Below are 25,675 nucleotides of genomic sequence, written 5' to 3'. Positions count from 1 at the left end.
AGGCCGATCCTCCAGGCTCTCGGGAGCAATTCAAAGACAAGAGCTGGGAAAAGGTTCTCCGCGCAGAGAGCCAAGGTGGCCTTCCCGCGGGGGCCACCAGGCGACAGCACCACCGCCTCATCACGGGTACCTTGCAAAACCCAGACCAAAAGAAAGGGCTCTGAGGAGGTGCAAGGACGGAAGTTACTTCAAGGGCTTGTCATTCTCTGATATTATCAAAGAACGCAACAGTGAGCAAAGGGCCTGGTTTGAGATGAGAGAACCTCGTTAGTTTCCTCCTCTCTTTTCTCGTCCGCTTCAAACGTTGCATAGAGCATACACTGATTACCAAGAAGAGCCCGGTAGGTACCAATTTCTTGGTGAGAATAACGGAACAGAAAGTTTGGAAGAGTGACTACTGTTGACTTTTTGGCAAGATAAATTACTCAAGAAAATATTCCAATAGGCCTTGAAAAAAAATGAAAAAATACCAAATTAACAACTTGGGAGAAAAATGGGCATCCACTTAACTCTCTATACAGACTAGAAGTCTGTAATGTCTATTTGCTACCTTCCTCAGTAAAGGGCTACTTCCCTCAAAAAAGGGTCAATTCCACAGCATTTTAAGGACTTTTTATGAATTTTTTTTTTTTTTAAATAATCTCCACACCCAACGTGGGGCTCAAACTCACAACCTCAAGATTAAGAGCTGCACGCCCTACTGCCTGAGCCAGCCACGTGCCTTCAACAATCTGAACGCCAAAAATACCAATTTAAAAAGTATCGATACAACTGAGGGAAATTTAAACAGGATAAAAATTTCAAAACATGGTATCTTTTAACGTTGATTTTAAAAAAGTCTCTGTTGGGGCGCCTGGGTGCTCAGTCGGTTTAGCGGCCGACTTCGGCTCAGGTCATGATCTCGCGGTCCCTGAGTTCGAGCCCCGCATCGGGCTCTGTGCTGACAGCTCGGAGCCTGGAGCCTGTTTCGGATTCTGTGTCTCCTTCTCTCTCTGACCCTCCCCCATTCATGCTCTGTCTCTCTCTGTCCCAAAAATAAATAAAAAAAAAAAAAAATTAAAAAAAAAAAACAAAACTCTGTTTTTCTGTCAACCAAGAACTTCTACCATTAGCTTTACACGTGTGGTTATAAGGAAAGTACTCTGGACAGAATTCGCACCCCGTAAATATATCGTTTACCTTTACAGAGTGGTGTTTTACTAGCAAATGGCACATAATAACTGAAATATTTTTTAAATATACACCAAAAGACTCGACCTAAATTCACGTGCTAAATCATTCCTTTATATCAAGCTGTGATTTCATGCAGTAAGAAATTATTCACACTCAACTGGTCACCTATCCTACCTTTTTCTCTTTACACTAATTTTAAAATAGTAATACCTGAGTACAAGCTATATTCAGAAAGCAGCTACCAATGAACAAACGAGAAAAAAGTTGTACTTACTCTCTTTTCATGCTTTTCATATTCCACAGAGCTAGATAGCCATCGGAAAAGCCCACGGCCAGCTGGTTAGTCCTGCCGATGTAACAGAGCGCCGACGCAGCTGTCCCGGACGGGCTTGCGAGCTGGAGGCCCAGATGGCGCCCTGCCCGCATCACGGTCTCTCTGATGTGCGGCACCTCAGCTGGGATGCCGGTGACGACTTCAAGGTCTGGAGACACAAAGGGAGTAAGATTAACAAATCGTAAAGAGCACAAAAGCGAACGGGTCACCTGCTAGGCAAGCTTCAGCTGAAGACCACTGTGGTCAATTACGACAAGATCCATGATGACAAAGCAGGCTGAACTATACGACAGCCACCTGTATCTGTTCAAACGCTACGATTTTCAAAATACGTTTAGTTGTGTAATTTTTTTAAAAAATCTCATGGTACGTTTTCAAATATTCTCAAAAGTATGCTCTTCTTTTTAAAGTATTAAACGATTTCCTTACTAATCAGAAACAAAGCTGATGGTTTCTTTATTTAAATTTAGAACTAAGAACCTAAATATTCCCTTTGGAGCAGTGGCCGGTTCCAGGTCTGGGGCAGGAAATACGTAAGATGAGCCTAGTTCATCTCGTGCCGGAAACAGAGGAAGCTATCATAGTCTAAAGGGGATTTGTCAGACTAAATGAAGGGGTTTTCATTAGTAAAAAATAACATTTTGAACATCAAAAAAACAATGAAAATGAATGAACGAAACACATTAAGTAAACACACACTCATAAAACTTCATGAGTTCCTATCCTGCTCACCTACAAAAGACCTTACTATAAACCATTTTAAGTCCCTGAGTACCAGCTCCTTACTCTGAAAATTAGTACTTAAAGAAATAGTAAGCATTTATCCTGCCTTTTCTGTACAAACTGTATTTCAGGGTAAACAAACAGCCCTGGTTAATGAGAAACTTCTTCCTTAGATTAACAGAATTTCAAAATCATCATTTTTGTATCCCCTAATGAATGAAGAGATTGAGGTAACAATCTCCATGGATGAGGGCTGTCTGGGTGGCTCAGTCAGCTGAGTGTCCGACTTCGGCTCGGGTCATGATCTCGCAGTCCTGTGAGTTCGAGTCCCACGTCAAGCTCTGTGCTGAAAGCTCAGAGCCTGGAGCCTGCTTCAGTTTCTGTGTCTCCTTGTCTCTCTCTGCCCCTCCCCAGCTTGCACTCTGTTTCTCTCTCAAAAATAAACATTAAGAAATTAAAACAAAACAAAACACGCTCTATAAATGGATGAAACAATGAATTTAAGTAGGGTTTTCAACACTGGCTCTACTGACGCTCGGGATCAGATCAGTCTTTGCTGAGGAACGGTCCTATGCGCTGTGGGATGGTAAACTGCATCCCGGGCCTCTACCTGATGTCACTAACACCATCTCCCTCCAGGAGCAACAACCAAAAATGTCCTGAGACATCATCAAAGATCCCCTAAAGGGCAAACGTCACCCCTGGTTGAGAATCACCGGTACAAAGGTTGAGGGGAAACTCTACCAAGGAGAATCATGCGGTCATCCCCTGGACGTACTGATCACTAAAGGTGAAACGAGACACGACGTGCCTCCTGACGGGACACAGTATGAAACACCCAGCACTTCTGAGGTATCCCTGCCAGATGTCACATCTCACTCTAGTCAGAACTAACTTACGTTTGCAGAAAATGCAAAATGTAAATGACACCACGTGTAAACACTCCGATAATTCAAAAATGTAGGGCATCCTACCAGATTAACTTCTTCAGCAAGGCAGTGGTACTACAAATAGAAAAGGAGAGGCAAGAGGGAGGACCACTCTATGTTCAAGGAGATACGAGACGTAACTCACATGTGATGCATGGACCTTGTTTAGATCCAGACTCAAACAATACAAATGCAAAAAGTTGCCCTAGAGGCCATCATAGCAATCTGACTTACGGATTAGTTACTAGACTACACCAAGGAGTTATTATTAATGTAGTCTGGACTGGTAATGGCATTGTGACTATATAGTGAAACAGCCATTATCTGCTTTAAATTAATTCAGAAGCAAAGGTAGGGGAGAAGGAAAAGAAAAAAAAGACACTCATGGTAAGTTCTGAAATCAAACTTGAATTTAGGTTGACGGACGTGGAAATTCTTATATTCTTCTATCTACCAGAAGATGTCTGAAATCTTTCATAAAAAGGAAAAATACTCAGGCCCATGTAGTGATATAATCCTTGTGCAAGGGCAGATTCCCTCAATGCTGTTGTTATGAAGAGGGGAAAAATCACGTATTGTACTTGAACGATTACCCTCCTGATCCCTTCCACTTCTGATTATTTTTCCAAAGAGCAAGTGACTAAATTTTGCCAAAATAAATAGCTCATACAATGGAATAATGTAAACTTACTCTTACTCAAGAGAGTAAGATAGACTCTACTGTACTGATGTGGAAAGATGTACAATACCATTAAGGTTGAAAATATTATAAAACAGTATTTATAGTATAATAAACATCAGGAATTTCATTTTCTATGTTACATGTATACAATGAAGTCCAAATAGTTATAATCATAACTATTTATCTTTTATAAGCAAAAAAACCAATTTTGCATTAAACCCCAATTTTTTATTCAATGGCTTTATAATTCTTGTAACTGAGAAATGATTCCAATCTCTGATCACGATCCAAAGAATTCCATTATAAAAACTATCCTTGCCCTGAATTCCACTACTGGTTGTGGACTTCTGAAATAAAGGATGTTCTAACTTTACTATTTTGGTCTGAAGAGAGCTTTAATTATGAATACAATCATATTGATTAGCCTCACATCTAGAAGGATGTTATCTACAAAACTCTGAAACAAAACCCCATCAAGACCATTTAACTTCTCTACCAATTTTCTGTAAAGAGCAGTTTAAGCATTTCTAATATTCTATAAATTCACTTTCAGTTACTATGATTTCTGCGAGTCAATTCTTTTCATTAACTTTACCCAGAGTTTATCAGATCTTTGTACATATCAAAATTACAGATACAGTTTTTATCATTGTGAGGTTTTTAAATTTTTTAATGTTTATTTATTTTTGAGAGAGAGAGACAGAGTGCAAGCAGGGTAGGGGCAGAGAGAGAGAGAGAGAGAGAGAGAGAGAGAGAGAGAGAGAGAATGAATGAATCTGAAGCAGGCTCCAAGCTCTGAGCTGTCAGCACAGAGCCCGATGTGGGGCTTGAACTCATGAACCATGAGATCATGACCTGAGCTGAAGTTGGATGCTTAACCAACCGAGCCACCCAGGCACCCCCAGGGTTATTTTTTTTAAGTGTACATGTAGCCATTATTTCTGCCAAATCAAGTATTTTTAAGTCATACTACATAAATTGGTAAAATTTAAAATGTTCAGAAATCTGATTTGGCTTTTAAATTTCTGGTTAAATATAATTTTTACTACTTGCAGTTACAATCAGTTTTACTACACACTGACAATTTTTATTAGTTATGCTCATTATAAATTGGGATAAAACAATGATCGTTTGTAGTAGTAAGTCCTTTTAAAGAAGATTAGACCTCGGGGCACCTGGGTGGCTGAGTTGGTTAAGCATCTGACCTCGGCTCAGGTCATGATCTCGCGGCTTGTGGGTTTGAGCCTTGCATTGGGCGCTGTGCTGACAGCTCAGAGCCTGGAGCCTGCTTTGGATTCTATGTCCTTCACTCACTCTGCCCCTCACTGCCTCATGCTCTGTCTCTCTCTCTCAGAAAAATAAATAAAACATTAAAAAAAGTTAAAAAAAAAAAAAATGATCGTTTGTATCTTTCTTAGCTGATCCATAGATAGAGATCTGCCCTAATACAGGACTGCTTTAAAAATCAAGAATGTTCTCAAGATTAAATGGTCCTTTCATGAAACTTTATAATACATACATTTTTAAAAGGCTTTTAGATTAGCTCTCCTCCCTGCATAAACCAATCTTATAAAAGCCCCAGAAAAAGACAAAGAGGGGTGCCTGGGTGGCTCGGTCGGTCAAGCGTCCAACTTAGGCTTAGGTCATGATCTCACAGTTTGTGGGTTCGAGCCCCGCATCAGGCTCTCTGCTCTCATCCCAGAGCCTGGTGCCTGCTTTGGATTCTGTGTGTGTCTCTCTCTCTGCCCCTTCCCCACTCATGCTTTGTCTCTCTTCCTCTCTCAAAAATAAATAAACATTAAAAAAATAAAAAAATAAAAAAACTGAAAGCACTTGATAAAGAAGAGATTTATAAAAGAAAAACATTAGTATTAAAGGAGAAAAATTGTCTCTCCTCACTTTTTAAAAATCTGAGTAGCATTAATTCTATTTTAGGATGTCATTCTGTGAAAGAAAACCTTCAATTACCGTGTTATTTCCTATTATATCGCTTTATTTCTGCCTTGGTCTTACCGCAGACACGTAATCAGTGTGCCAAAAACAGTGTGCTAGATCCGACACACTGGATAATTTTATACTGTCTGATAACAATCAAGATTCTATACCTTCAGCCCTCCTCCTGGCGTGTACGTAATAACACCTATTGTTCAAGTGTGTATCTAAAGCAAATCTGGACCTCAATCTCTTTCAAGACCTACTTTAGTACCTCACCAATAAACAGAGTAACTCACGCAAAAGTCTCCACAGTGCCCCAAAACACTAATACAATAGGTCCAAGCCGTGAAAGAAACAAAGGTACACAGAAGCTTCTATATAAATATTTTTCACTGTTTAAGAAAAACCGGTCCGTGAGGGGTGCCTGGGTCCGAAGCTTCCGACTTCGGCTCAGGTCCTGATCTCGCGGTTCGTGGGTTCGAGCCCTGCGTCGGGTCCTGTGCTGACAGCTCGGAGCCTGGAGCCTGCCTTGTATTCTGTGTCTCCTTCTCTCTCTGCACCTCCCCCGCTGGCACTCTGTCCCTCTCTCTCTCAAAAGTAAATAAACATTAAAAACAAAAAAGAAAAAGGAAAACCGGTCCGTTGCATCAGAATATGCAGGCGCTCAGTCCGAGGTTCCAAATAATTACCTGACGCATCCACTTCATTCTGGCCGCACGAGTCATCCAAACACAAGTCAATGAGGAGGACCCGTCCGACGTCCGTCACCACAGCCGCCACACCGAAGAGCCACCGCAGGCCGGGGTGCAAATGCTGAGTGCTCGCGCTGGCTCCACCGTGGTTAATAACAGGCTCGATGGCAGTTACCTTGGAAGCAGAAAGTGAAAAAATACAATGAAACAACAGAAAAATCTGGAGGTTGGAGCAGGTTACTAGCTATAATAGATTTAAACATTTTCTAACAGAGAATTATAAATTTGTATTTGACTTGTGGATCTGAGTAACATAATGAAAACTCCAGGTACAATAGAAATGACACCATCATTTCACCATATAAAATGTACAGCTGGAATAATAGTCGACGTTTATGAAAACTTACACGCCAGGCCTTGTACTAACTGGTTCACGTAACACTCACGGTAACCCTGGATATTGGATTCTGCATAATTGTACCTGTTAAAGATGAAGCACCCTGAAGCCTAGAAAGTTTAACTTGGGTTATTTAAACTCCAACCTAGATTTTTCTCTTTAAAACTGTCAACCAGCTACTCCTTCATCATATAGCCTGTTCTCCTGAGGAAGAGTAAAAAGAAATCTTGATCAAGAAAAATTTACGGGTTTACTCTTTAAAAATAAAAGTCCTGTTTATGCCTTAAAGCCTGAAGAGGTCTAACCTTTATTTTTATTTATTTTTTTAAACATTTTTTAATGTTTATTTATTCTTGAGAGAGAGAGAAGAGATAGAACGTGAGCAGGGGAGGGACAGAGTGAGAGAGGGACACAGAATCTGAAGCAGACTCCAGACTCTGAGCGAGCAGGGCTCGAACGCACGAACCGTGAGATCATGACCTGAGCCGAAGTCAGACACTCGACTGACTGAGCTGCCCAGGTGCCCCTCATGGTCAAATTTTAAATGTCTGTACCTAATAGTCTGTATTTTATTTGCTAGTTCACTTCCTTTCAGTTTCCTATTAATTCACAAAAATTGGGTATGACATATGAAAACTGAGTACTTAGTGATTTCTATTGTAACACTGATGAATGTCCTAGAAAGAAAAGAGGAAATTTACTATCAATGGGTTATGCATTCATGTCAGAGTGAAAAGTTTGTTTCAGGCTGTAACTTATTATTACAGAAAAAGCCTGGCTGTCTATAGCTCATTGGTATACAGAACATTCTACAGAGTTTCTAACTCTGAAAGCTGTGATTTCACGGATTGTCTTTCTCGTCTAACTTCTGGTAATAATGTCGACAAATACTAAAGCCCAGTCTCTTCAATCCTCTCAGAACGGTCAAGAAATCCAACTCAGTTTGCATTCCTCATACAAATACCATGTGAATTAACTGATAATGGTACCTTAATTAATTTTAAAATGAGACACTTAAAAGCAAACAAATTTAAGAGGGGATACTGTGCCCTGGCCCCAAATCAACTAGTTGACCAAATGCTTCTGAAGGTATCTATCACTCCCCTCCCAATCTTTCCCTTCTGTATTCCCTCTTCTATGGGACACCAAGCATCCACACAAGGGAGCCACCAGGAACCTACCCACTGCTTGTTCCTTCTCAAGTGCTCTCATCCAAGTGATCGGCAGGGCCGGTCCGTGTTACCTCCTGAGTGTACTCTACTTCTGTGCCGTCCTCTCCACGTCCACGGTCATTTCCCTGTCCGGTTCCTTATCATCAGCTACCTGAACTACTCCGATCCAACGAGCTTTTGATACTAGAGTTCTGCTTTGCACTTAAAATGACTTCACCAAAGACTTCAGGTGGAGGTCACTAACTGCAACACGTCCATTCACTCTCTCAACCCTCACCATTCCTAGACCCCACCTCCTCTGTCCCCTCCCGCAGCCATTCTAAATAAGCCCAGTTCCTAAATGTTCCACATACTAGGACTTTTTACGTGCTGGTCTCTTTGCCTAAAATGTCCAACCTCTATAAGCAGAAATCATCCGGGTGTTTCCATGTTCCGTGTGCTTGAGTTTATCAAACAAAATACTTACTGGATTTAGGCTGTAATCTTATTACCTGTCTTTTCCCACTAGATGACTAGCTTTTTCAACAGCATAGACCAAGTTCTATTTATCTCCAAAATTTAGGACACAGCTTGACTGACAGTAAGCACTCAATAAACTGCTAAATTAATTCTGACTTTAAAATCAACACTGGCAAGTAAGTACATTTAAGATACCAGGCTATGACCACTTCAGACCCCAACACTGCCCACTGCATCAGTTTCCTCAAACTGTGAAAACATAGTATTTTGACATTTACCTCCCTTTTAACTTTAAAAATTCTATTCTAGGGGCGCCTGGGTCATTCAGTTAAGGGACTGACTTCGGCTCAGGTCACGATCTCCCTGTCTGTGAGTTCGAGCCCCGCCTCGGGCTCTGTGTTGACAGCTCGGAGCCTGGAGCCTGCTTCGGAGTCTGTGTCTCCCTCTCTCTGCCCCTCCCCTGCTCACATTCTGTCAAAAATGAATAAATGTTAAAAAAAAAATTTATTTTTATTTTTCTTTTAGTATTTATTCTTGAGACAGAGAAACAGACAGTGCGAGAGTGCGTAAGCAAGGGAGGGGCAGAGAGAGAGAGAGAGAGGGAGACCCAGAATCCGAAGCAGGCTCCAGGCTCCGAGCTGTCAGCACAGAGCCCGAGGCAGGGCTCGAACTCAGGAATCGCGAGATCATGAACTGAGCCGAAGTCGGACGCTTAACCGACTGGGCCACCCAGGTGCCCCCCAAAATTTTTTTAAATGAATCCATTATTTAAATATCATTTGACTCTTAAAAAAACAACAACAAACATTCAACTCTTAAACAACAGTAAAGACATATTTCCCCCACTGCTCCAAGGCTACAGTCTCAAATTAAAAAGAAAAAACAAACCGAAAAAACACTATAGTAATGAATATTTTAATATAAACTTCCAGTGTCCTCATAAAACACAAGTGAAGACGACAAGACACAGATGACCCTCTTCATACAAAAGAGCATCAGAACAACTAGGTCATCCCTATTTTCACTTTGCAATTTTCTAACCAAGTATAAAAAGTTCTATTTGTTACTTGTTATCGAAAAGAACTTAACGTTCTTTCTTAAATTTTTTTTTTTGTAGAGAAATTTAATTTTTATTATTGATAAAAAAGTAAATGAATGACATATATTGAGTAGTCAGGGGAAATTTAAAAGAATACCTCAAATGTTGGAATTTATATTATTATCAATTTTTGTATTATTGCATGAAGTAATTGCATAAATTACTGAATGGCTCCATGATAATCTAGACATCTAGTCCACAGCATTATTAAATTTTTTTTTTAATATTTATTTATTTTTGAGAGAGAGGCAGGACGTGAGCAGGAGAAGGGCAGAGCGAGGGAGACAGAATCCGAAGCAGGCTTCACGCTCTGAGCTGTCAGCACAGAGCCCGACGCGGGGCTCGAACCCACGAACCGTGAGATCATGACCTGAGGCGAAGTCGGACGCCCCACCGACTGAGCCCCCCAGGCGCCCCAAGAAATTAATGTTCTTTCGATAACATACTGCCTTTAACCTCTGTATTTTGAACTTTTAATGAAAAACAACGATTCCACAAAAGTAAATGAATTATAAAAATGTATAGCTCAATGAATTTTCACAAAGCGAACACACCTGTGTGACCAGCAGGGGCTTAGTTCTGAAAGCAGAATGCTCATGAATCTTAAGCAGTACCTACCCGGGGCTCCTGGGTGGCTCAGTCGGTTAAGCGTCTGACTTCGGCTCAGGTCATGATCTCACGGTTTGTGAACTCGAGCCCCGCACTGGGCTCTGTGCTGACAGCTCAGAGCCTGGAGCCTGCTTTGGACTGTGTGTCTCCCCCTCTCTCTGCCCCTCCTATGCTCATGCTCTGTCTCTCAATAATAAATTAGCGTTAAAAAAAAAAAAAATTATTAAAAACAAAAAACAGTACCTACCCTTCCAGGAAGAACAACGGCTTTAACCACTCTGGACACACCAAGGTCATAAAGGCAGAGAACACTCCCTTCTGCTTCCTCTAGTCCGATTAACAACCCGGTTCTCTTCTGCCAGGAGAACTCCTTCATAGCCAGGACGACAGGAGGCTGCTGACTCACTCCATTGAATCGATATGCAGACAACCGTGCTCCTGTGAGAAAGTTTACTACCTCAAGTTGTGGACCACAAGCCAGGCAAGCAAGTGCGTTTCTCCCTAGAAGAAGAAGAAGAAAACAGCAAAAACATTGCTTATTTCGAGGTACACTGCATAACTAGACAGAAGTTAGATGTTTTACACACATGACACGTAGCTCATTATGTATAACTTGACGCATTATCTCTAAAGTGAAATCTAACCATTTATAGAACACAGTGGTCCAAAGATGAGTAAAATATATTAGACAACTATTATCTCAATGATAAAGTGAACATTTGGGTAAAGGCACCACGCTATATGCTAAAACAGACCATCTCATTTAGTCCTTGTCACACCCCAATACAGAGAAAAAGCACCTGAACTTTCACACGGTTAACTAACGTGTCCCCAGCCATATGGCTACAAATACCGCGGCCAGAAGTGCATCACAAGCCTAACTCCACAGCTCACACTTTCAATACGTTATACCTCAAGAGTTAAACGAGGCGCTCCGAGGCTCATACAACGTAACCCATGAGTCTATCCCCGAAGAGTTCAAAATCTAACTGAGAAGACAAGACATAACTAGTATAACAATAGGAAATGCCAGAAGCCCTTCTGAACCCCTCACCAGCCATGTTTGGATCTTATCATGTACACAATGTAAAGTAATCGGAGCTTTTTAACCTATCTGATTCCTGTTTTCAAATGTTACCCTCGCTGCTAAGCAGAAAAGGGACAAGAAGGAGCACAGGACACAGGTGCGGAGACGACACCCTATGCCTGGTCGGCGACCGTGAATGAAAAAAAATGGACTGACTAGAGATTCATCTTAGAGACAGGACTAAAAGGCTGTGCTTGCTGATGAAGATATGGGGAGGAAGTAAAACAAGAATCAAGAACAGACTCGAATTTTCCCTTGAGCAGCTGGGTCAATGGTAACTTGTAAATCTGTGAGGTCTACCACGCATCCAAGTACACAGCTGGATAAGCCAGGTTACAGCTACGGGAGCCTCTACCGTTTAAGGAAATAGCGTGGCACAACGGGCACCCAGAACACATGGATTCAGAGATAATTTTCACCACTTGCTATCAGCCCAACTGGGAGCAGGTGACTTAACCTATTGGATTCTTAGCTGCACAGAAGAGTGTCTACTTAGAAGAGTCTAATATCTCAGTTGAAGTTGTTACAGTGCCTGGCACGACAGTAAGTACCGTCACTAATGTCAATATTCAAGAGGTTGGCACTGTAAATAGCCACGTGACCCATATGTCTTACTGTCTACCCGCCAGGATGGATGGCTGTGAAATTCATTTTCAGAAAAGGCGCCTGCAGCATCTTTCGCTAGACTGAAATCCACAATTTGATGGCTACTCCGGTATGGTTTTCTGCTCTATTATATGACCAAAACTATCTATTAATATCTTGTTCAAGTTAATGGAATTAATAAGTAAGACTTTCTGGATACTACTCGGGGCCCTACAATCAGATTTTTCTACTCTAAGACTATTCAGATTCTAATCCAAATTCATCACCAATAAAACTTACTGATTATAAAGAAATAACAGCTGTGTATTATTTCTGCCTTCTAAATATGAACACTCGATATTAAACATTCAATACTAAAAGATATAGCATATACGTAGTGTAGAGATAAAAAACGCACAGCATTTTTAATAAGGAAAAACCCACCCAAGGTTCACCGGAAATGTGTTCTCGAGTATTCGGGTGTTATTACACATGCAGCTGTAGCTGCTAGATGTTTACGTAAGACGACTACAACTGGGTGTCGCGGTTTTCTCCCACGTTAAAGGAAATTACAATACGTGCTTATTATTCTCTTACAAATCAATCACATCAGTAAATTTTCAGTAACGTTATTTTACCTGGAGTGAGCTTGCCATGAAGCACACATTCTGACGTCACTCCATCTTCCGCAAAGGCTTGCACGGTCACCTCTGGCAAGCGCAGGAGAGCCGTCACCTGTGCTGTTAGGCCGCGCATGCTTTCACTGTAAGTATTTGTAAGAGATAACATTATATTCGTACTACAATATGCCTAAGCCAGAAGAAAAAAAGAAACAGCCACCACACGAGAGTAAATAAACTAAAACTAAAATCTGATCATAAAACACATTTTATGTGCTTCTGGGTCTGAGGTACTCCCTCCTAATAAAATGTTTCCCAACGGCTTTTGGAGTGAAGATTTATTAAGCCAGATGGCCTAAGGATATACATGATTCCCCAGACTGTTTGAAGCCTGGTTCTGTGCAATTAATCTTATTGCCTGACTTACTCTGAAAGAACACTTCACACACAAACAGGAAAAGCTGATGAATTTTACAAAAACTACTGCTACGGGAAAGGGGGAGAAAGTCCCCAAAAAGAGTCCAAATACACAATAATCTCAGGAATTGAGTTTGGGACAGATCTTTAACTGGATAGAAAAAAAACTGAAAATTATCTTTCACTTCCAACGTATAGAAGATCAGATTGCTGGAATGACCCTTCTATTGTCAACGACCAAAAATAATGGTTAAAATACCACTTGTTGAATGAAATCGGCAACGTCAAACACGAAGAGACAGCAGGAATTTTGGAAATTAGCTACCAAATCCACTGCCGGTGACTGTGATCTTCTTCTGAGACTCTTGAGATCCACGGAGGCAGAAGGTAAAGCCAAGGGCTGGCAGAGCCAAGGCAAGCTAAGAGCCCCCCCCACTGAACTCCACAGGCTGTATCATCGGCACCAAGGCCAGCGAGAAAAGCACCCAGTGTGTAAGACGGGAGCAATAATGCTGCCCGTTTTGACCATGACTGTGAGTCTCTATTCAGAAAATTTCCCTTCACACAAATTGGTGGCCAGAATTCAAGCTACGTTATCTGAAAACACCCAGGGAAGGATTTCTTATAAATTTTTCTCAGGTTGGTAATGCTCCACACAATCCACAGAAACCACCAAACAGTCTCCAGAATCTCAAAGAATTCTCAAAGATGAAATTCCAAGAAAATGAGCTCACTGTCAAATAACAAACTGTAACAAGGATACCATGATCAACAGCCAGCAGAATCAGCTTCAGATGTTGAAAACGATCAGAGAACAGAAATTACGTTTAATAGGTTTAAAGAAATCAAAGTTCTAGCTTGCTAATGAGGAAGAAACTTCACAAAAATAATGAAAAGTAGTCAAGCAGATTTGACAAAAACTAGAGAACTTATGGAATAAAAAATTAAGTAAAATTGAGAACTCAACGGAGAAAAAACCTCAATGGAGTTATAAGAACTGTGGCATATGCAACAAGATGGAAAAACGCCAGAGTACGACACTAAACAATAAAAGGAGAAAATACACGCAGAATGATTACATTTACATAGAGTTTAAAAGGCTGTGAAACTAAGCAAAATAATACCTAAGAATACAAACATGTATAGCAAAACTATGAATAAAACAAGGAAACCATAAACACAAAAACCCAACAGTAGTTTAAGAGGGAAAGGGACGGGAACGCAAGGACTCCAAAGTAATGTTCTTTCTCTAAAACCCCACGGTGAGCAGACACGTATTCACTGCACCAAGATTCTTTGTAACTTACAAATATTCTTTTTCATATCCACTCAGCAAATAGTCCTTTTGTACCTAAAGTCAACAAAAACCAAATCAAAAAATAAGTAACATCGCATACTAGAAAGAGAAAGAGAGCCCCAAAACTCTTGCAGAACCTAAGACAGAGAAAAAGAAATGAGCAGTTGGAAGTTATAGCCAAGACGGGCGCCTGGCTGGCTCAGTCGGTGAAGCATCCAACTCCTGATCTTGGGACTGGGAGTTTGAGCCCCCAATTGGGTAGAGATTACTTAAAAATAAAGTCTTAAAAAAGTTAGAAACGAGAGAGGGAGAAGGGCCAACATATGTTTATTCCAAATCCCTCAGAATATAACATTAAATGATAAGGTAGAAGCAATATTCTGAAAGATACTTCTCAGACTTGGACACACCAATTCTTTGGAATCAGGAGGACCAGTGAATCCTATACAGAATAAATAAAAAGAAATGACTTTTCAACAACAGTGAAAGCCAGAAGTCTGGAATATCTTCAAAATTCTAAGCAAAAATAGCTGTCAACATATAATTATAGATCACTGAAGTTATCATTAGATATGAAACACGTTTTTAGAAAAACAGAGTTCACCACAAATAAACTCTCCCTTAACGAGAGTTTGAAAAGATTATCTATAGAAGGCTTCAGGTAGAATGGTGATCCGATAAAAGATCTGAGATGCAAAGAGATGCAGATATCTGCAGTGGGTTCCCTGAATCTTTATATGATCAGCGTAAGCATGTAAGGAAACCACCAGAGGCCAAGGAATGGATCACTGGAAAAACAGAAGGGAAACAATCCCTAAAGCTTACAGAAGGCCAGGAATAGCTCCAGAATGGAAAAGCCTTATAATACATGAGGACTGAGTAGAGTACTTGGAATGGTGTTGATTGCTTCAGTGGGGGCGGGGTAAAATTAGCCCTTGTCTAATACTCATTCTGGTCCTGTATAAACAAAAGCAAGCCTCAAAAGAATCAAACTGTTTCCAAATAACTAAGCTGCACCCTAGAACAAGGAAGCCTCAAGAATATATAAAGGAATGCAAAAAAATATTCAGTACTCAAAGTGAAATTCACAGTATCTGGCAGCCAGTCAAAAATTGTCAGGCATGCAAAAGAAGTAGGAAAATATGACCTATAATAAGGGGGGGCGGGGGCCTAACCAATAGAAACAGACCAGGAAGTGACACAGAAGTTGGAATTACCAGATGAGGACTCGAAATCAGTTATTCTAGCTATAATCCCCATGTCCAAGAAGACAGAGGAAAGCATAAGCACATCAAGGAAAGACTCAGACTCAGAAGATATTTAAAAAGACTAAGTCAAACTTCTAGAGATGAGAAATATGCTGAAAGAGATTCATAGACAGACACAGAAAGTATTACTGAATGTAAACATCCACAATAGAAATGATCTAAAATGAAGCACCAAGAGAAAAAAGGCTGGGGCAGAAAGGGCAAGAACAGAGCATCAGTGGGCTGTGGGACAATATTAAGTACCCTAATATATGCAAAAGCAATCTCCAAAAAGAGAGAATAGGCATATTTCAAAACTATCGGCCAACATTTTCCAAATTTGATGAAAACTATAAACCCACCATCAAAAAGGTCGCTAAACCTCAAGCACCAGAAACACGAAGAAACTCCCCCCCAATACATCCTCATCAAGGGACAAAATCTTAAAAGTGTCACACTGCAAAGAGGAAAAAGGTAATAATGACAGGAGACTTCTTGTGGAAAATGATGCAAGCCAGAAGACAATGGAACAATAACTGAAAGAAAACAATGGAACTGAAAAAAAAAAGCTGTCAGGCTAGAATTCTACATCCAGTGAAAACATCACTTAAATACAGAAAACAAAATGAGGGTTGATGGGGGTGGGAGAGGAAAGGTGATGGGCATTAAGGAAGGCACTTGTTGGGATGAGCACTGAGTGTTATATACAAGTCATGAATCACTGGCATCTATTCCTGAAGCCAAGACTACACTGTATGTTAGCTAACTTGAAAATACATTTAAAAAAAAAAGGTAAAATAAAGTAGATCTGCACTACAAGGAATGTTAAAGAAATTCCTTCAGGACGAAAGAAAATGATACCAAATGGAAATCTAGATCTACACAAAAGAATACAGACCACCAAAAACTGGCAATTATCTCCTTAGAAGACAATTATCTATTTGAAGCAAAAATGACAGTAATATATGTAATTTATAACATATTTACAAGTTAAACAAATGACAATAACACAAGGCTTTGAGAGGAGAAATGGAAGCACAGTTACAAAGTTCTTATACTGTATGTCAAATGCTCTAATGCTGTTTGAAGGTAGACGGCAATAATTTAAAGATGTACACAGTAAACCTTTGAACAACCACTGAACACACACATGCACTGAACTACATCGCTAATTTACCAATGAAAGAGATAAAATATCACCATAAAAACTTAATCCAACAGATGGCACAAAAAGAGGGAAAATGAAAGAACAGATGGGACAAAAAAAAAATTGGAAGATGGTAGATTTAAACCTAGCCATATTACATCCACATTAATGAAATGACTTTAACGTTCCAATTAAAAAGCAGACTGTCAGATTGAATTTTTTTTTTTTTTAAAGCAAGAGTTTAAGTAAAAAGGCTAGCTAGGTTGAAAGTAAAAATGGAAGCTAGATCACGCTACCACTGATTAAAAAAAAAAAAAAAGGGTAGGGGCGCCTGGGTGGCACAGTCGGTTAAGTGTCCGACTTCAGCCAGGTCACGATCTCACGGTCCGTGAGTTCGAGCCCCGCGTCAGGCTCTGGGCTGATGGCTCGGAGCCTGGAGCCTGTTTCCGATTCTGTGTCTCCCTCTCTCTCTGCCCCTCCCCCGTTCATGCTCTGTCTCTCTCTGTCCCAAAAATAAATAAAAAACGTTGAAAAAAAAATTAAAAAAAAAAAAAAAAGGGTAGAACAGCCATATATGAATATCAAAGTAGAATTCAGAGCAAAGAATATTACCAGGGATAAAAAGGTTCATTTCATTATGATACAGTGTTTAACTCACCAAGTGAACATTAACAATCCTGAACATTTATATTGAATAGAGCTTCAAAATAAATAAGGCAAAAACTAGGAGCTGAAAGGAGAAACATAAAAACCCACAGCTGTAATTGGAGATTTCATCACGTCTCTCTCCACAAGTGATAGAACAACTAAACAGAAGAGCAGTAAGGACACAAAAGACCTAAACACATCTGGCCAACCTGATTGATTTTTATAGATGATTCTACCCAAGAACAAAAGACTACACACTCTTTTCAAACGCACACAAATGACTTACCAAGATAGACTATATCCTGAGCCTAAAATCTCAAATTTAAAAGGATTCAAATCATACAAAGCCTTTCCTCTGCTCACAAGGAAACTAAAAAGCAGTAAAACATCTGGAAAATTTACAAATATCTGGATACTAAATAACACACTTCTAAATGAGCCATGGATCAAAGAGATCAAAAGGGAAATGAAAGTACTTTGAACTGAATGAAAATGAAAACATGACGTATCAAAATTTGTGTGATGCAGTATAAAGCAGTACTTAGAGGGAAAGTGATAGCACCAAACCTCTGTAAGATTTCAGATCAGTAACCTAAGCTTCCACCTTTAGAAACTAGACAAATAGGAACAAATTAAACCCAGCATCAGCAGAAGGAATAAAAGAGTTGAATTTAATGAAACAGAAAAATCATAATAATAAAAAGAAAAAGAAGTGAAATCAAAAGCTGGTTGCTAAGAATTAAAAACAAAAAACAAAAAACAAAAAAACTACCAACATAAAGAAATAGATTAACAAAAGTGAGAGACCAGAGACGGAACTATTTCACTTATGACAAAAATAAATTTTCTTCTTTATCTCATTGTGCAAATTTAACTGTGATATGTCTTGTTGTTGACCTGCTTTTGTTGATCTTATTGGGAGTTCTCTGTGCCTCCTGGATTTGGATATATTTCCTTCTCCAGATTACTTAAGTTTTCAGCAATGATTTCTTCAAATAAACCTTTGCCCCCTTTTCCCTGTATTCTTCTGAGACTTCTATGATACGAATGTTATTATGCTTTATGGAGTCACTGAGTTCCCTAAGTCTACATTCGTGATCCAATATTTTTTCTTTCCCTCTTCTTTTCAGCTTACTTTCCATAATTGTATCTTCTGTATCACCGATTCATTCTTCATCTTCTTCCATCACATCCAATTGGTTTCACATCTTTGTTACAATATTTTTTATTTCAGCCTGACTAGTTTTTACACCTTTTATCTCTGGGGTAAGGGACTCCCTGGTGTCTCCTATGCTTTTCTCAAGCCCAGCTAGTATCCTTGAGATTGTTTTAAATTCTGGATCAGGCATATTGCTTGTATCTGTTTCGATCAGATCCCTGGCCATGACCTTTTCTTGCTTTCTTTTGAGATGAATTCCTCCATCTTGACATTTTGTCTTAGGGCTCTGTCTTCTTCTCTGTTAGGAAAGCCTAACACACCGCTCCTTAGAGTAATGCCTATCCTAAGAAGAGGTCATATACTATCCAAGGCCTGGCACTTCAGGAAGCGTCTCTGGTGTATGCTGTGTGCACTTGGCTGCTGTGTTTTGGCTGCTCTCTCAAATCAGTCCTCTGCAGAATTTCTCCTCGCCTGAGTGGGGAGTGTTTGGACCTTGGTCACACTGTGGCGAGTTTCATCTAGGGTCCACTCTGGTCTGCCTGCGAAGAGAGACCTGATGCTGTTTCCACCAGAGCTGAAGCTTTGCAACACTCTTGTCAGTAGACGTGGCACACGGGGGTGGAGCGTGAGGGGGTGGGGGTGGTGAGGTTGTGTTGGTCTTCATGGGGAGAGGCCTGCCACACCGGTTCTCAGGCACACTCGCGGTCCAGCTTTTCTGTAAAAGTACTTCTCTCAAATTGATCTGTGATGTTCTCTCTGCTGGGCCCAGTCACAAGTGCATAATGCGGACAGATTTCTGTAAAGGTACATCCAGGGTGCAGCCATACTTCTCCAAAGCTCTGCCACTTTTGCTCTAACCGAACGCCTTTCAACTCAGGCTGGTAACAAGACAGCCTACAGCCACTTCAACACCATACATCCAAGCACACCCAACAGGTGCTCCTTTACAGCAATCCCAAATACACTGTAGATCTGTCCTACGGCCCAGAAATTTCCACAAAAGGTTAACAGTATAACAATGTTAGGTTAGTGTTATCCTTAGAAACTTGAAATTAAATGTGAAGACTCTAGAACTTTGAATTCTTGAAGGTGCTAACTTCTTTAGTGATCCTATTTAACCCCCCACACTCAAGGGATAATCAGTTTATCGATTCTGAATCTATTCCTTAATTCATTCAACCGAGACTAAATGCTTACCATATGCTAAAATGCACAAAAATGAAATGCTGAAATCCTAGCTTCCTCCTAAGTCTTTTTCTATCTTCATCTCACCATGTCCCCTCTTTATTCAATTGTTTCTCAGGGTTAAGGTAACAATTAAAATCCACTTCTTGGTCCTGCAAGTTAACTACACTTAGCTTCTACCTACCTACAGGAATTTAAGCCTTTAGTCCGGAATTAGAGCAGGGTTCTCAAACTTCCACCCTACACTGATGCCTGTCTCAAGAGTGAAAAGAATTTCTCAAAGCTCTCAAGGTGCTTCTCAAGGAGAAGTAGCAAGGTGAACGATAATCACAGGTTCCATGCAGAGTACTAGAAAAGGCAGGAACTTTGAATTAGAATGGCTTTAAGTCCAAGTTCTACCACTCACTGGTGCATGCAATGCTGCACTTCTATACGGTCTTCATGTCACACCCAAGCTTCTAGAAAAGGTGAATACTTACTTCTCTCTCCAACTCTTAGCTTATCATAGTGCCCGATGTGAAGGAGTTCGAAAAGGTGTTCAGTGAATGAAAGAGAAAGTTGTTCAAATTTACAAGTTAGCCTTTTTTTTTTTTTCAATGTTTTTTATTTATTTTTGGGACAGAGAGAGACAAAGCATGAACGGGGGAGGGGCAGAGAGAGAGGGAGACACAGAATCGGAAACAGGCTCCAGGCTCCGAGCCATCAGCCCAGAGCCCGACGCGGGGCTCGAACTCACGGACCGCGAGATCGTGACCTGGCTGAAGTCGGACGCTTAACCGACTGCGCCACCCAGGCGCCCCTACAAGTTAGCCTTTGAATCTACAGGGGAAAAACTGGTTTCAAGCAAGCCCTTTCGAATCCCAAATTTAGTGTGAACTTTAACATTTTAAGCACAGTGAAGAGAACTTCTAAAAATTATACGATTAGAAAGAACATCCCATATAGACATGCATGTTCACAAACACACATTCAGCCGCCAAGCTCAGTATCGTACAAGATTAAGTAGAATCCCGGCCTTCGTGACATGCCAGCACTGGCAGCCTCTGAAAGGGAATTTAGAAAGTTTAAACACCTTCTCAAGGGCCAGGTAGGCAGAGCATGACGTGGTGCTGGCTGCCAATGAGCTAAAGATATTGTTCATCTTTTTGATAAAGCACAGATGGGTTATGTCACTCCCTTCTCCAAAGCCTCCAATGATTCCCTACTACGTATACAAAAACCAACAGCCTCGGGGCTCCTGGGTGGCTCAGGCGGCTGAGCGTCAGACTTCGGCTCAGGTCATGACCTCACAGTTCGTGAGTTTGAGCCCCGTGTCCAGCTCTGTGCTGACAGCTTGGAGCCTGGAGCCTGCTTCGCATTCCGTGTCTCCCTCTCTCTCTGCTTCTCCCCTACTCACACTCTGTCTCTCAAAAATAAATAAAGATTAAAAAAAATTTTTTTTTAATTAAAAAAAAAAAAAAACCGACAGCCTCAGCCTCAGGCAATGAAAGTCCTCTACAAGCTGGCAGCCCCAGACTATCTTTAGTGTTGCCTCCCCAAACCATCATCAGTTTGCTACAGCCTTGTACTTTCCCTCTTTTATGCTGTACCCTTTCCATCTCCATCTGCCAAGACCCTGTCCACCACTCAAACACTAAATTCCCAGCGTGGTCTGGATAGACCCATCCTTTCCCACTTAATCGGATCTCTGAGCTCGCTCCTTTCCACCTTTAGGTAAGCAATCATAAATATTATTTTTGAAATTCATTACTTATGTTTACCGGTCTTCCCCATCATCATATGAATTCCTACACGTCAAAAAGCATATCTTGTTCCTGTGAATTCCAGACAGTCACAATGCCTTGCAACTAACAGATCTAAAACACGGTGAGTTAGGACAGCCAGATACTAGCAGGGAACAGAAATAGACATGTTGAACAATAAAATCAATTTTTAAAAACTCAATATTCTGAAAAACCAACAGGAAAACAACCCAATTAAAAAAATGGCCAGAGGCACCTGTGGCTCAGTTAAGCGTCTGACTTCAGCTCAGGTCCTGATCTCAGTTTGTGAGTTCGAGCCCCACAGAGCTCTGTGCTGCCGGCTCAGAGCCTGGAGCCTGTTCAGATTCTGTGTCTCCCTCTCTCTGCCCCTCCCCTGCTCGCCTGTGCGCGCTCACTCGCTCTCTCTCAAAAATAAACAAACCTTACAAGAACAAAAAATTTTTTTAAAAAGGCCAAAGGCCTTACCAGACACTTCACTAATGAAGATACGCGGATAGCAAACACATGAAAAGAAGCTCCACAGCATATGTCATCAGAGAAATGCGTATTGAAACAATGAGATACCACCGCACACCTTTTAGAAGGGCCCAAATCCGGAACACTGACACCACCAAATGCTGGTGAGGGTGTGGAGCAACGGGAACTCTCCTTCACCGCTGGTGGAAACGGCCACTCTGGAAGATAATTTGGCAGTTTCTTTCAGAACTAAACATATTCTTACCATACGATCCAGCCATCATACTTCTTGGCATTTACTCAAAGGAGGTGAAAACTTATGTCCACACAAGAGACGACACAAAGGTGTTAAAACAGCTTTCCTCACAGGTATGAGGACTAAGGACTAAGGTGTCCTTTTGAATGTCCTTCAGAATGAATGAAGGGTTGACTAAATGGTGGAACATCTAGACAATGAAATTTGTTCAGTACTAAAAAGAAATGAGCACGGTGCCTTGCTGGCTCGGTTAGTAGAGCATGCAACTCTTGATCTCAGGGTCCTGAGTTGGGAGCCCCGCATTGGGCACAGAGATTACTTAAAAACCAAACAACTAAAACTTGGAAAAAGAAATGAGCTATCAAGCCATGAAAGGACATGGAGGAAACGCAAATGAATTCTTACTAAGTGAAAAAAGGCAACCTGAAAGGGCTCAGACTGCGCTGCATGATTCCAACTACATGACAATTCTGGAAAAAGCAAAACTATGGAGACGGTAAAAAAAAAAAAAAAAAAAAAAAAAAAAAAGCAGTGGTCACCAGGGGTTAGCAGTGAGCAGAGGACGAGGCAGAGCACACAGAATTTCTAGAACAGTAAAAACTACTCTGAATGCTCCTAGCATGGTGGATCTATGTCATTATACACCTGTCCCAAACCCACAGAACACACACCACCAAGAGTGAACCCTAATACAAACTATGGACTTGGGTGACAATGACGTGTCTATGTGGGTTCATCAACGGTAACAAGTGTTCTACGCTAGCGGGGGATGTTGCTAATGGGGGAAAGTGTACCGAACTCCCTGTACCTACCACTCAATTCTGTGAGCAGAACGGCTCTAAAAACGGCTCTAAAAAATGAAGTCTATTAAAAAGAAAAAGCTCACGGGGCACCTGGGTGGGTCAGTCGGTTAAGCGTCCAGCTCTTGGTATCGGCTCAGGTCATGATCTCATGGTTTTGTGCGTTTGAGCCCTGCACTCTCAGCGCTGAGCCAGCTTGGGATTCTCTGCCTCCCTCTCTGCCCCTCCTCCACCTGCGCTGTCTCTGTCTCTCTCAAAATAAAAATAAACTTAAAAAAAAAAATGACTTTAAAAAGAAAAGGCTCAATATTGGGTTCCAGTACTGGATCCAACTTATTTTTAAGTATTTTTAAACACATGTTGTCTCCACATTAAGAAGCAAAACAAAATTCACAAAATTACTAGGAAAGATTTTATTAGCAACAGAATACCACAAATCAGTTCTGTAGAAAACATACATATGCTCGAAAGCAGCTGAATTCCACCAAAAAATTCAGTAATTCTAGTGTAACATATACTGAACAAACATCTACAGAACATTTTGTATACATTTTTACTTTTTTTGGCTCTTTTCAGTAAAGACTAAGAATTATGATGCACATAGAAGCTGCCAGTGGACTCTGAAATCCCCAGCCTTGTAGTGGCTGCTCTTTCAAAGTTAACTCAAACATTTTTGAAGCTCCAAGCACTTTTAAAAAGTTGTGCCGGGAAGGGAATGCAAGGGCAGAGAGATGACCCGCTTCCTGACCTCAAAGAGTTGCGTTCTAGGAGATACATAATCAAGGACAGAATATTAGACACAAATAAATGCTACAAGAGAAGATAAATGATGTGGGAGAAGGGGAAATGAAAAAGTCCCTAGAAAAGATGGCATTTAAGCTGAGGAAGGTGTGAAATTTGAGAACTTGAAAGAAAGCAGGTACCGCGCCCAAGGCTCCAAGCAAAAGAGCAAGAAATACATTTCCAAGAAAATGGGCCCAGCAGTGGGGGAGCTTTCTGGAAGAGCTGAAGCACAGTTGAGTCTGGACAGAACAGACGTATACTCTAGAGACCGCTGACCTAACCTGGGGAAGTCAGTCTTCCTTCTCAAGAAAAATGAGGAGTCCCTGAACATCTTCATGGTCAGAAGACAATGTTTATTTCCTCTTTAATCAAGAGGAGTCTATCCCCCAAGAACAATGTTTTTTAAATGTATTTTAATTATTGCCGACTTGCGACCTGGGAACACTTCGGTAGTAGGTTGTGGGGAAAAACAAGGGGTCAAAAATTACAGGATGGAGAGAACGCAGACTTCTCCGGTGGCGTTTAACGCACTTAGAGCATCCCGCGGGCATTAACTTGAGCTGGGCTTGACATCCCCCGGTCACGGACCCAGACAGTCAAAGCTCACGAGAGCTTCTTAAAATCTGCTGGTTCTTTAGCATATTTTGAGAATCAACTGAAGTTCAGAGTTGCCGAGAGACCTGGGTTTTATCCTAAAGGACCCGGGTTCCTCCAAACACTTCTCAAACTGCCAATTTGAAAAAAGGTAACAGCGAGCATGGACCCCGCTGGCGCTGAGCACACACACCGCCGCCCCCACCGCCCCGCAGAAGTCAACTAGTAACAAAGTGACGGTCCTCAGGTTGGCAGGGGGGACACGGAAGGCAGATTAACAGCCGCTCCAAGACGTCCTGCGGTTCCACGCCGCACTTTTCCACTCCCCGCGCCCCCACTCACCCGAGCCAGGCCCAGGAGCATGTGGAGCGCACGCCGGCGCAGGAGCGGCCCCACGGCCCCGCAGGCCCGGCCGGGGACAGGCCGGCCAAGGTCTCCACCGCCCCGGAGAACGGCGCGGGCGGGACGCCGGCGGCGAAGTCGTGGGGGGTGGACCCCGCAACGCCTCTCCGCCGCCATGTGCCGCCGCTCTGCCGGGAGGTGGTTATGTAACCCGCTGCCGGAGGCCCCCCCCCCCGACCCGGAACGCACCGCCCCCCGCCGCCAACCGCGTCCGCCCGCCGGCCGCCGCCCCGGCCGCGCGCGGGGAGGCCCGCGGCCCTGCGGCCCAGGCCGCGCGGACCCGCCCTCGCGCGCCGGCCCGGCCCCTCCCGCCCTTCCCCTACCTGCGCAGGGCGGACGGCCGAGTGCAGGGGGCGCGAGGCCGGGCGCGAGCTCCTCCCGCGCGGGGCCGTCACAGCATCTCCCGGGAGACACGGCCGCCGCCACGGGCAGGGCGCGCTCGCCGCCGCCGCCGCACCGAACCTCCAGCCTCCGCCCGCGACCTCGCCGGCCGCGGCAGCCCCACAGCCCTGCGGGCGCCTCCGCCGGCTGCAGGCCGGCGCGCCGTTCAGCGACTCAAACGCCGCGGCGGTTCCGGGTCCTCCTCCCCGCGACTCCGCGTCCCCGACGCCGCCAGCCCTGTTCTGAGCATTACCCTGGGCCGACCGACCGAGTCCTATATACCCGGGAGGGGAGGGGAGGGGCGGGGCGGGACCCGGGTTGGGGGGGCAGGGGGCAGGGGCGGGGTGCCGGGGCGCGGGGCGCGGAGGGAGGGCGGCGGGGGAAGGAGATGGCGGCGCGGAGGCCTGAGTTCTCGCGAGTGTAGAGGCCTCGGCGCCTGCTCCGCGGGAATTTTCAAACTCTCGGAGGAGGAGGTGGGGGGAGGGTAAGGGAGGAAAGGGAAGCCGGCTGGGGAAGGGCCGGTCATTTACATAAAACGGGATCTCCCCGCCTCCAAAGCTCTGACGGAGTCGGGGGTCGAGGCGGGGGCGGGGGGTGTGTGTATGGAAACTACGAGTCCCGCCATGCCTTGCGCGCCACACGCC

At 42.6% G+C, this 25,675-nt stretch overlaps 1 protein-coding gene across 5 annotated transcripts in view; it reads right to left on the bottom strand.

The window, feature by feature from the left end:
• AHCTF1 (AT-hook containing transcription factor 1) overlaps positions 1-25,265 on the bottom strand; it is a 78,163-nt gene extending 52,898 nt beyond the window's left edge. For 2 of the 5 annotated variants that reach the window (XM_042976626.1, XM_042976629.1), the window contains exons 1-6: positions 24,974-25,265; positions 21,934-22,033; positions 12,515-12,639; positions 10,452-10,705; positions 6,466-6,643; positions 1,448-1,655 (exon numbers count right to left, since the gene is read on the bottom strand). In XM_042976626.1, the coding sequence (XP_042832560.1) occupies positions 1,448-1,655; positions 6,466-6,643; positions 10,452-10,705; positions 12,515-12,632 (758 nt within the window). In that variant the 5' untranslated portion in view covers positions 12,633-12,639; positions 21,934-22,033; positions 24,974-25,265. Of the gene's footprint in view, positions 1-1,447; positions 1,656-6,465; positions 6,644-10,451; positions 10,706-12,514; positions 12,640-21,933; positions 22,558-24,590; positions 24,790-24,973 lie in introns of those variants that run through there. The other 3 variants (XM_042976628.1, XM_007076948.3, XM_007076947.3) reach the window with 3 other exon arrangements.
• Between the last annotated feature and the right edge of the window lie 410 nt (positions 25,266-25,675).

This window comes from Panthera tigris, chromosome F3 (assembly GCF_018350195.1).
Source record: "Panthera tigris isolate Pti1 chromosome F3, P.tigris_Pti1_mat1.1, whole genome shotgun sequence".
NCBI classification, from domain to species: domain Eukaryota; kingdom Metazoa; phylum Chordata; class Mammalia; order Carnivora; family Felidae; genus Panthera; species Panthera tigris.
Note: the sequence above shows the minus strand (reverse complement) of the source record. Positions and strands in the feature narration are given on the sequence as shown.